This window comes from Necator americanus, chromosome X (assembly GCF_031761385.1).
Source record: "Necator americanus strain Aroian chromosome X, whole genome shotgun sequence".
In the NCBI taxonomy this organism is placed as follows: Eukaryota; Metazoa; Nematoda; class Chromadorea; order Rhabditida; family Ancylostomatidae; genus Necator; species Necator americanus.
Window position 1 is genome coordinate 1,077,734 of NC_087376.1, and position 13,190 is coordinate 1,090,923.

Genomic DNA, 13,190 nt, shown 5'->3' on the forward strand with positions numbered 1-13,190 from the left:
ACATTCACCACATAACGTTCAAATGAGATTTTATATTTATTCCATTCTCTTCCAATTTTGCTAAAAGAATTTTCTTATGACTTCAAATAAGTGACATCGTTTTAAACCGAGTTTTCTGGAACAGACGGCATCCATCAAAACTCGGACCAAGGAATGTCTGAAAAAAGTTGTCTGGAGTTCGATTGGTTTCTGCTAGAAGAATTTTCTCGCGATACCAGGAACAAATCACATTGATTCCCACCTAATTTCTTCTGAAAAGAAGATACAGTATCTTAGTGTATCCACTCTCAGATCATTGATTGATCACTCACAAAATGGATTGGCTGTCAGAACAACCACACCAGCGACGCGGAATGTTAGGGATTTTTTCTTTATCTCATTTTTCATTTATTACACGAATATATCGAATTTGTTACCATTCTACACTACATTTTTTTTAAACGTGTTGAGAGAACCACCTTGAGAGGACCCTTAAGTATGAATCAAACTTTTTTAAAATGATTTCTTCTATTTTTTTTCTTCGATCACCGTCTTAGGTTTTTTAGGGCCCATAATAGATTCAGTCTGGACAGTGTTTTTACACCTTTGAGCACATCTTCAGGATTCGTTGGATAAAAAATAATGAACAGATCGTACGGAGCCGATTCGACTGGTAGCCACTTGTCACTATTGATTGCTGTTGTCCACTAATTTCCCTTCCATCTAGGAGTAATACAGAAAAATAGCATAGCTGAGTTGTACACAAGAAGAAATACTAAAGAGCTCTTCCGGAAACTTGAGATGAACTTCTTCTAAACGCATATTAATCAATTTTTTCGCTGTAATTACTACAATAATAATTATTACTATAACCAGTAATCACGCCGATTCCTAAGTCGCTAAATTTCCCAGAGCCCTCTTTCTTATTTTGTTACTTTCATTTTTCATGCCGAACGAGTTACTAACTACAAAAACGAAAGTTGATTGCTTAACGAGTACAGAATCCTACCGTACATGAAAATTTGTTTCATTCTTGCACATTTCAAATAAGCACTGATAAGATAAGACAGTTCTCTGGAGTTCCTTATTTTTAATTTTTACTGAAAGAACCATGAGAATTATCTGGCTTTTTATTTGTATTTCTAAGGCCATTAATAAAAACATGTCTAATTCTTTTTTCTTTTTTTTCTTTAAAAATTTTCAAGAAATGCGTGTGTTTTCCCGAAGTTTACTATGTTTCTACAGTCGATTCTTTTTTCCAGGAAGATGTTGTGTGTCACTCAATTATTCACAAATATATGAAATATACAAAAGGTTCACTGGAATATGCTTTTATTTCGGAAAAAAATTGATAACACCTCTGAAAAAGTCTAATTTATTGAAATGAGCTCTACATACAAATGGAATACTAGAGATTTCACCCAAACTACATAAGAGTTATTACACTATCCTTGTTCACAAATTTTTCCATTATTCTGGTTTTCCATTACTGTACGTTATTTCACATCCATTCCTGCCAAACTCAGGCACCTAAAATCCGTTGAATAATGAATTTCCATTATTTGTAAGTTAAGATCCAGGAAATAATACGAATTTACCTGGAGGCCAAAATAATGCCGATGGTCGAATTTACTTTTCTGATATTCTTTGTAACCGAATTTGATACGTTTATTCGAGCAACCAGGATCTTCTCCTTTGGGTTCACCAACACATTCAACATAATAAGAATCTCGAACCATTGAGTGAGGATACCTGAATGATGTATAGATGATTTCTGGATGAATAAATGATATCTTTCCGATAGCTACAAGTCCAGATATTTACGTCAGAGTCAAAATTGAACAATCAGGTGACCTCGACGCCCCTATCCCAATGCAAGTATTATTTTTTCTTTTTGAGAAATATCCTTTCGCTCTACCTCACCTCAATTGAACGGAGGTCCCTTTGGAAAAAGATATCTGTCGCTGACTGTACGTTTATAGTTGGGAAACGACATGAAGCACGACACGGACAGTTGCGTAAGCGGCTCCGCCATCCATCTCTGCAGTTTGCCATGGTCCTACCACGATTCCAACCACTGTCTCCACTGCGCCGCTTCGAGCGTGGCCGCTTATGCAACTGTCCGAACTTCACGTCGTTTGACCCGGCTATATGTGCGGTCGCGTAACGTTTCGAGTGAGGCATGTGGTGGCGGGTGGGGAGGGTCCCAAGTGGACAAAAAATAAGCTTCTTGTGAAATATATACAGTGGTGACCCGAAGAAAACATAAAACTGGCAGGTATACTATTGAAAGATAGGATAAAGCCTCTGGCATATCGATCCGCTTGATATACGCCTACGCATTTTAACTGTAATTTGTAATCGTTGAGGTTTTAGGAACGCGTGTTAGCCTATATGATGACTTCCGGGGGACAGCCGATAATCAAGTCAGTGTTTCATCCTCTCAAACAGGTCTTGGACCAATTTATTGAGTATCCCTGAGGGATGAAGGCCTTGGTTGACATCGGGATGACTTCGAACCATTGATAGTGCAGTCATAGTCGGACCTCTTTCCTACTGCGCTACACCCGCTGCAGTACACTATGAAAATAATCCTTTTTGTTCTCGAATTTTTAGAACTAACCATGCTCCTTACAATAATTCTAAACAGGACACCACGTACCATATCTCAGTACTATGATGAAACACAGTATATGGATTGTTCGGGTCACAATCGTAGCTCGTCACTAGTTTGTCCATCTGCTTCTTCTTCCTTATGCACGGAGGCAAATGCGGTACGATGTCGTGTCGGAACACAACTCGGTAACTATAAATCGCATGTGAAATCATCTAAACACTATATTTTCGGAGCTTCACCTGTTCGGTAGCAGTTTGTCGAAGTTTGCTGCAAATGTTGGGTCGCCAACACGAGGTTCGCCAAAAGTGTAAACCATGACTTGGTCACTTCGGCGAAGACCTGAAGCAGGACGTTGTTGAACTTATCACTTCCAGAAATTTAAGGCACTAAATACAAACGAAGAACACCAATTTTTTTCGTGCAGACGACAGCTCATGAACTTTCTATAGAGTTAGTGCAGGAGAAATATAAATGAAAATAAAACACAATAAATGTGACAGTATAATAAAAAAATATACAAATATAATAATAAATAAATATAATAATAAATAATAAATATATAGTACATAAATATAGTAAGTAATAATAAAATAACAACATCAAATTTAAAAAAATATATAATATGGTAATAAATAATAACAAATAAATAAATAACAAATAATATAAATAAATAATAAATAATATTATAATAGATATATAAATAAATAATAAATAGTATAATAATGAATAATGATAGAATAATAGCATTAGATTTAAACAATAAAATAATAACATAATAAATAATAAATAAATAATAATTCGGTATTTGTTGCTAGAGCGTTGCAGTCACCGTAGCAAACATAAGTGTCGCTGATCAACTGCGTGTATTTTTGCCCATCTTTCCACATTAGTTTAAAGATAAACAAAAAAATAAATGCTAAATTTATGCGAGGTCTTAGCCTTAAACGAGCATAACAGTGGGACTCATCGAGCCAATTTTAGAATTCTCCCAACATTACGACAATTTGCTATGGTTTGATAGAACAGTTTTATTTTGTTTACCTTGTCGATGTTAAAAAATAAAAAAAAACGACAAAATCTATTCCATAATTCATATAAGAGAAAACATCCCCAGCCAAAAAACGCAAAAAGTAAGTCAAATGAGATAAATTACCTTCGGCAACTGTTCGCGCAGCTGCAAGAACCGCAAGTGCGCCACCGAGGGAATGGCCGGTGAAGGCAATTTGGTATCTCTAAACAAAAACTAATAAAATATTGCGTATTATTACCACTCAATACTTACTATTATTAATACTACTCATCAATGCTTTTACAATAAAAAATAATATTGTTGGTCGTGTGAAATGATTGTTGTGGCACAGCCGAGTTCTAAGGAATGAATGTTCGAAATCGAACATTCGGATGTTTGAATTCATTTCTAGCTATTACCTTACTTTTTTATTTTTTTGAACACTTTTAAATTTTGAATCATTTTAAGCGATCAACTCTCATCTAGAAGTTCTCATAAAAAGTCAAATTATTTAGAAATCAACTTAAATATCACACTCGGAAGAAATAAAATATTTACAGCGTATTTCGTGGATGTGAGAACTTCTTTTATAGGTGACCATAGAACTTCGACACCGTTCTTAAAATATCGATTCACCTGAAATAACCCCAATTATAATATTCAAACTTACACAACGAATTATATTAAAATTTTGAGGAAGAAAATTTGAAAGAGAGCAAAACTGTAGAACAATTAACCTACATTTCCCATACCAAAGAATTCCATAGGAACAAATGAATTCAGACCTTGTAGAATAATTTGTCCCTTAATTGTCTCGTTTAAATCCCAGAAAATCCTGGGAAGTTTCTAGGGCTTCGACAGCTCACCGTTGTCTTTGATCCTCTAAAAACTATAGTCAGCTCCCTTGCAGTATCCGATGCAGCTAGAAGAAAAATTTTAGATTTTAGGTTTTTCTCCAGGATTCTATTTAAGAAAGGGATCAATACCTATATAACTTGTGCAGGTATTGCCGAATAGATCGCATTTTTCGGTTGATGTTGATAACACTAAGTGAGCATGATATGAAGTGAGGGTTCTGTAACGAAAAAATCGCTTGCATCTTCTAAATTAAGCAATTGCTTCCGATCAAATCACTTTGGTGGATATTTTATACAAAATTCCATAAGAATTCTTGTCATACAATTATGATGAAGAGCTTACGGTCAACTTCAGAAATAAACAATTTTCTTTTTACAAACCTGTCCAGACACGTTTGTTGTTGATCACCGTAAGCTGCAGCTGCCATATTTAGTAATTTTTTTGCAATTCGCTCATCGTAATTTGTTTTTGTTGCAAGCTTTCCAACAACTAATTTATAGTTAAAGAATACGCACAAAGGAATGAGAAAAATCAGTAGCATTCCACAAATTTAAATCTTGGAAAAGTGAGGTTAGCAGAATCAAAGTGAGGATAGCAGAATCCTAGCGCAATTTGCAAACTGTTGATTGCAGCTATATCTGTTCCTACCAGAGGGACAGTTGAAGAGTAGAGCGTCACTCAAAAATACTTACATATATAGCAAACAACATTTACTGTAAATCTTAGTAGTTATGTAAATATAATTCAGAATAACTTTCTCCTTCTTCTCACAAATAATGTCTATATTTAGTTGATAAGAAGAGAATCTAATGTTTATTTATATGAGGCATAGTGCATAAAATTCTCGATGTGGATAAGTATTAAGCTCAAAAATATACATTTAAGCATCGAGAGGACGAAAAAAAATTCGACTTTTCACATTTCTATGAGCTGTTTGGCTAGTCATAGATATGATTCTTTAGCAACCAATCAATATTTCCAGGATAAAATTCTCGCAGTACTTTTTCTTTTCCTTTTTTTTCAAACCAAAAACAATGTTTCGGCGAAAAAATATCCAAAATAAATTTCTGAAAAATGTTCTTCCGGTGTGCTCGACGAATTGGAGAAAAATCTCCTATTTGTTTCCTCCGAATTCCTCCAAATCGAGCAAATTTAAAATGATTTGAACATGACGACCTTACTGATAAATATAAGCATCTTATCGGCGTATCTTAAATCAGGCAAACACAGGCCATTATGTACATAAGCAGCTATAGAAATTATATGATCTGTTCCAGAATCCCGAATTTGATAAGCGAATTAAGGAAGTAGCGGTAGGAAGGAGGAAGTTGAGATAAGGCAGCCCAATACTTAACACTGAGGATTAGGTTGTCTTCAAAATAGAGTTCTTGAACGTCTTCTGACTTTCCAGTCCCTTCAAGCTTTTTTCGCGACATTTACAGCCTCGAATTTTGGGGATAATCCACCGATCGCATGACATTAGACTCTTCTCCCTCCCACTTCCAATTTTTGCCCTCTCGCCATTTTTTCGTTCTTAATTGTCATCGTATCTACTTAATGGTTCGTTGTTCCAACAGTTCCGGACATAAAACATCAGTTCATTGGTTGTTTCTGTTTGTGTAAGTTTTTTTTCGGTAAATAAATGTTACATCGCTCATTCCCTTCGCATCCTGCCATCATTTTCAAAAACTAGGGACGTGTCCGGGTTACGGGATTTTTAACAAAAAAAAATTTTTAGATGAGATTACCCTACACTCACCGAGAGTCTCATTCAATGTGCCCAAGAGAGCTGCTAATAAATTAACCCCGTAAAGCAACCCCGTAAAGCGAAGAAGTAGATGGATATAAAGGAGTCGTGGATAATTTTACATATTCATATCAAAAACAAAAGTAAATAGTAATTTATGTGGAGATAAATGAAGAAAGGGATATGGAAAAATAAATTTATACTTAATTAATGGAAAGAGAAAAGTTAGGAGAACAGATAGGCACAAAGTTCCTAAGATAAAGTTTCGCTCTGTTTGAAAAGGAACATCTGTTCACATCTACCCAGTGTCGAATGGGTCAGTGCGATATCGCGCCGTCACTGCGGCGCTAATCGCGGGTTCGGTACCGCGCGATGAATGTTTACCATCTTTCGGGGCATAATCATATTGATGAAGACATGACCTTGCTGAGCGCAATTTCTTTTCATCTCCAACGTATTTTTTCCTTTTTTTTTCCTTGCTAGCGAGGGGTGACATTCTTTATTGTTAACATCTAATGTTGTCTACTAGCCCTCCGTACTTTTTTGTAGATCACATATGTGTTTATACACCTTTACGATTCTGAACTAAGGCTGAAGACGTTGGTGGGTCCCGAAGCGATTTATTAATGTAAAGCACTTTATCGTTTATACATTTTTTTTAAAAAAATTTCCATTTTATTTTGTTGTTCAACCTAACAAGTGAGGAAGATTCACAAAAGAAAAGGCTGCTTATGCTTCTTCAAGCACAACACCTACATAATTTCAATTTACCAAATCCTAGGACTTATCCACGAGCGTGAATTTCTTCACATTGGCGCAGAGAATGTATACGAGAAATTTTATTACTTAATTCTCCTTTGCAAAATCCTATCAACACCTGTTAATAATTAATTAATTTGTTGATTTTGACCTAAACATGTACGTAGGTAGAATAGTTTTTCTTCTTAATTTCCTCGACATACATCCTTAAAAATACGAATTCATGTACTCCTCTTAGGAATTCACCCTAAAGGTTAGAACTAAGCTAAGAAATCAAGGAAATGAAGCTTTTCCCAACTAAATTTTCAAATACCACTTTCAGGAAAAGTGGTAGTTGCGTTAATCACAAAGGATGACTAATTTGAAACGCTGATAAGGCAAGTTGAAAGGTGATAAGCGTTTTTTTTTTGATTACTTTTGCTTACAGATGTAGGTAGTGAAGGAGAGCATGAGCATCTCCAGCTCAGTGCCCACTTCTGTGAGTCCACAGACCTCCCTGCTTTCATTCCAACCTTCAGAAACCTAAACTCTTCGAAAGCAAACAGAATGAGGTTAGTGTCATTGATCGCTCTTTGAAATGGTGATAATAGGAGTATCCAGTCTCATCCAAGAGAAAGAAGGGAGAATGGATTACGAATTTAATCCTACGTTAACGATCGAAGACCCCGGACACTGCCGCATTTGGTAAGGAAAATATGATTAGATGGGTCGGATCCGGGATTCGTTACATCGAAAAGCGTAGGATCGGAGCCGTAAGCGCCTGAATTCTGCGAGATGATAAAAACGACCTCAAAATATTGGATGAGGAGATTTCTTCACGTAGTTCATCGAAGAGAAATAAAATATTCTCGATATCCCTCGAGAGAGAAGAGAGGCTGGACAACTTACACATGATATGAGCGAATGGAAACATTTCTGGAAAACGAATGGAAACATGTCCGGAAAACGAATGGAAACATGTCTGGAAAACGAATAGAAACTCTTGCAAATCGAGGATTAGTGTGATCCAAGGTGGTACAGATAACAGGAAATGTAAAAACGAATTACTTTCTCCGATTTTTCCCCTGCTTCAGTTCCAGAAGAACTGATCACCATCATTTCTTCTGAAACTTTCAAGACAGCGCGAGGAAATCTTATCTACATCTATAAATAGAATGGAACGCCCTTGAATATAAAATATATGAATAAAATGTGCAAAACTGAATTTATATACTGATTGTGTACTCCCGTACGAAATTTCTGGACGATATCCAAAATATTCTTTAAATATACCTTATAAAATATTTAAGTAAGGGCACAACCTTTAAAAGTCTAAATTTTACAGCTCTAAAAGATATTTCCTCTTGTTCTCAATGTGATGCGAAATTGAGAAATCAACAAAAATCACATACATACCCGTTACTTTTAAGGGAAACTCCCTCATCCTGAATATGATCGCATGTGAATTGGTTGGTATCGCTCGTTCCGATTTCTTCAGAGCGAATCACTGATTTTATTTGCCTTTCTTAGTCATCATCGAAGCATGCCTGAAAACGCCTACGTCATTTAACGCTGGATGTTACGTTAACGTTCACACGTTTTTTCCTTTCAGTTCTCTATCCGTTTATTTTCTAGAAAAATTCAGTACCATCACTCTCAGTTCAGCTGATTGTAATTTCCTCAATCTTTTCTCATCCACGGCTGCTACAATGTTCGTCTAAGTGAACTAGTTCTAGCTGGCTGCCTTCAATCTCTTCAAATCAACAACTATAGGCGCTACCATTTAGTATATCGTATCAGTATGTCCATCTGTACTTGACGAAAGGTCACCGCAATAGTCCGTAGCGTCCGTCATTCTTCCCCCTCCGTTCGTAACGCTTATTGCACTGTGCGTGAAAGTGCCACGCCCGTAAAATCCATACCAATACTCGTAAAAAGGCGTTATAAGTATGTCATTGGGTAACATTTTCCTGTTTTTTCTATTCTTCATGTCCCACACCACCACAATTTTCCGGATTTTTATTACAGATTCTATATCGTTCTGTTTTGTAATTTATTATCAATTCCGCTTATCGAAACCCCTATGAAATTCCAATTTCCTATGTGATTTTCATTTCTTTCAGTAAAATCACTAAAATCTTATCTATTCACGATATATTACTGTTTGATAAAGCTCTTTATAGTCTTCTTGATTTACTTCCTTATTGTAATAGTTAATACTCTAGTGAAAATCCTAGGACCTTTTTTATCCTGCTCCCTCCCACGACATCTTTGCGAATGTCGACCTATTTTTCTTAGATGTCAAGTATTCCACAGCTGGATATTTTCAATCTGAAATAGTGACAAAAAGCTCGGATATTATGGAGGAATATAATAATAAATAATAAATATTATATAGTATATAATATATAATGTACAATACGTAAAATAATAATAATAATAACAATAATAATAATAATAATAGTAATAATAATAATAATAATAATGATAATAACAATAATAATAATAATAATAATAATATAAACACTTCTAAATTTTCAAATTTTAGCAATCAATCATCATCACTTTTAGTCATCCAAATTACTGCTTGCCATCCCTTGAATTTTTGCATACTTCCATAATTTTTAAAATTGTTTAAATATTTTTGCAGAAGATTTTTTTGTTAAGAAATTAAGTTCCGTTTATCTCTATCGGAAATGTTTCGCACGACAAGACCAAAATAAGACCAAAATAGAACGCGGATGCAACAGCCGTGTCCTAAAATGTCTCCCAGAAATTAAATGAATCAGCCGATAAGCCGCCGGTCACCGTCTACGCACTCGACTTCCTGAGAAACAGCGTTCCTACAGATAGGCCTCCTTTGTTGTCATACATCAGAACTATTAAAAACGCTTAGATTTTGGTTTATGGATCCCTTTCTTGTAGGAATGTGGATCAGAAAGATTTATCTTTAGTTCGGTTCGTCATTTCTCTTTAATTCACCTTTCCAAGGATGCTGATAGAAGATAATTCGTCAATTAGTCATGGAGAAACGCTTTCGGCCTCAACAAAGCTAGGGAACAGCGATTTATCATCGGCGGATCCGGACCCGCTCGTCGTTCTATAAAGGTGATTCCGTGGGAATTTCATTCGAGAAATGCATTCCTTTGAAAAAAAAAAATGAAAAAATAGACCGGAAGCTCTTTACAATCATTGAACTTCAAGGATTATTTCACTGAAGGAAGCGCGGTTTCGCATCTTTATCTTGTGAACTCCTTATCATTTCACTAGTTACGTTCCTCTGGGAATTTTGTTAACTCCAATGGAAGTTGACCTCGTTCAGGACCAGGCAAATTTCCTTTTTTCCCATAATAAAACATATGCAACAATTATTGCCACTTTCTCCTTGGAAATTCGACACGTTGATCCTGAATGTTTAGCAACAACGCATGAAAACCACTGTTTATTTTCCCGTTCTTATGTTCCTTCTAAATTCGTCTTTGCACAATTCACGCCTTCTCATATTGCGCATTAAATTTTTCTTATATATAAATGAATATGCTCTTTCGTCCACGTTCAGGTTTTCTTCCAGATATCCAAGAGAAGTCAGAGATCAGGTCACATTTTTTCTTGGCACGATCTCGTGTTGGCGCTCTTTTTCATTCCCTTCACAATCATACAGGAATTTCTCTATCTCAAACCCTTTTAGCGCTTCTCAACGGCGATTTCTTGCTGTGCGTCAATGATGAACGACTGTTGAAATGAGGCTTTCGGAAGGCTTTGAATAAGAGGGAGCATGTGATCGTCATTCATAGTGCCACGCTTAATTGTCGGGATGTATTCCGTGAGGGCGAACCGCCGTCGCTGCCATCACATTCGAATAGACCACAACGCTAATCAGGTCCATGCGGATTAGCCTTGTCACATCGATACATATCTAATTCATTCTTTTCCGTTTTCATCGTCAGCTCTGCTATTGTGAGAATAGCGAAGGCTTTTTCCCATCCGACAGCGTTTTGACGTCAATTTCGTTTTTAACCACACAAATGTTTTTGTGCTTATCATTGAAGAATCTAAATCATCTGCCCCATGTTAACGTCAACACTTCATAGCGTGACGTACTCAACGTTTTTCTATCTTCTACCGCTTCCACCAACGCTCAAAACTTGCTGCTGTTATGAGGTTAACTTAAACTATTTATATGAACAAAGCAAACAAGTCATATACGTTCGTAATTTGTTTCACATCTCGACTGTCTCGTGTCGTTCACTTCTCTGGAACTTCCATTCCGGTAGAGAGCTGAATGACGACTGAATATATTCTTTTTTCTTTTATACCTACATATGTAGATACTATACTTTGAAATTCCACTAACTACAAATGCTTAAAACAAAAACTAAACAAAAATATATTAACTAATGAAAAAAGCTGGAATTCCAACATTACATACAAAAGAACTGATATTTCAAAGTTTTATTGACTTCGGACCTTCGAAAATAATGAAAGGACTGCTAAGCTTCAACTATTTTTCATTTTTTTTTTCAATTTAAAACTCAATCACTCCACAATCTTACAAAATACAATCTTTTGTAGATGTTTCGGAAAAGTTTTTTTTTTTTTTCGAAACATGTCCTTTTTCTCCAGAACTTTTGAAAGCATGTCTTCCCGAGAAGTGAACCACTCTGAAATTTTCCTGGGAAATTTTCCATATTGTTGTGTAGCTTTGTTCACAAACTTATTTTCGCATTTCACCGATTGAGTCTGGACCTAAGATTTTTTTTCCGTCAATTATGCCCTTCTATGAGGAATATAAGGATCTTTTTTTGCTTTTTTTCTTTGAAAAGTTTTTTACAATCAGGTCACACATAATGACTTTGCTGCACTTATTTCAGCGATATGTGTGGATCTCGGGACTAACTGCCGACCAACCTCGTTAGCACGAAGCCAATGTGCTGACGCTTCCACTGATTTCACTCAAATCCCTCTATTCTAAGGTCACGTCCTCGAAGAACATCATCGTTTTAACTCCATCACGCATGATTTGACGGTCACGCACCTAATGACCATGCGACCAGGTCGAAATCACAGAATGCTCGGCTGAGCGCTTATGAGCGTGTTGAGACGATGTGACTCAGTTTTCATGGATGGCTTCATTAAATCATCATCTTATACATCTGGGATTTTTCTTTTCCTGTCTCTTAATCGGTTCAGAGAGCAATTAACTGATTTTCTCATTCGTACACATCCTGATCGGCCCAGTACACAAATATGCGAGTTCAGTGAGTTAGCTTATGAGCGTGTTGAAACGATATGTCTCAGTTTTCATGGATGTCTTCATTAAATCATTATCCTATACATCTGGGATTTTCCTTTTCGTGTCTCTTAGGGTTCAGTGAGTTAGCTTTTGAGCGTTGTTGTCATCTGCCACAACGAAGGACTGCCTTAAAAGTGTAGGCGGATGAATTTTAGAGCGGTAAGGAGAACAATGAATGAGAAGTGTTATTCTTGGCGTGTGCTTTCTCACACTATAAGAATGACAGTACTTCGTGGAAAGTTCTCACAGCCGTTGTATAGAGTCCACTTGAACACGGGCTCTCCGAATAACAGCATCGCATTTGTAAGCGGTTTCTGCTAGGTATCGATGGGAAAGCGTTCTCTTCTCTTTCCTACGAGTTTCCTCGTAGGAAGTACACCAAAGAATTGCCTGATTTTTGTTGCCACGCTCTTTGTCTTCATTAGCATAGAAATGAGTTTGCGAGAAGAGGGTTGAAGAGGCGGAAATCGTACCAACAAAGCGACATCTGTTAGGGTCACGCAAAACACTCATGCATGGTGATGAGAAGGATCATGATGCTTTAGGATAAGGCAGCGATTCATGATCCTCCAGTTTACGATTTCCGTTTTTGCGCTCTTCGCATAAACGGCGAAAACTTACTGCTACTATATGGTCTTCGTGTTCGTCTCTTCCTCTGCTCTTTGAATTTTCTTAGTGCAGAGTTTACGAGGTGAACCTTCTCGGACTAGTATTTGTTTCCATTTCCTTCTCCCAATTCCTTCACTGGTCACCCGCCCGCCCATAGTTCTGAGGTAACGTGGAGCGTCGTTCGCGCAGGCTCATCAATCACGAATCGAGGTTTTTCTTCTTCTCGCAATTTGGTTTCACTTGGATTTACACGCTTCCACTTCTACTAAATTCGCACAAATATCTATTAACATATAGAATTCTGCCCTTTTCATTTGTTTTCCTCAGGCATCATTTTGTT

At 36.5% G+C, this 13,190-nt stretch overlaps 1 protein-coding gene across 2 annotated transcripts; it reads right to left on the reverse strand.

Moving 5' to 3' along the window:
* Positions 1-1,449: 1,449 nt before the first annotated feature.
* Positions 1,450-10,736, reverse strand: RB195_021144 (uncharacterized protein; the record flags this gene model as incomplete). Of its 2 annotated transcripts, XM_064207738.1 has the most annotated exons (11): positions 1,450-1,509; positions 1,578-1,731; positions 2,642-2,785; positions 2,836-2,935; positions 3,750-3,828; positions 4,164-4,241; positions 4,347-4,409; positions 4,472-4,527; positions 4,592-4,680; positions 8,365-8,393; positions 10,629-10,736. In XM_064207738.1, the coding sequence occupies 11 exons, from the start codon at positions 10,734-10,736 to the stop codon at positions 1,450-1,452; spliced, it is 960 nt and encodes a 319-aa protein (XP_064063619.1). The 2 variants fall into 2 exon arrangements, with proteins under 2 accessions (XP_064063619.1, XP_013304924.2); XM_013449470.2 differs by lacking the exons at positions 8,365-8,393; positions 10,629-10,736 and adding an exon at positions 4,844-5,004.
* Positions 10,737-13,190: the final 2,454 nt, after the last annotated feature.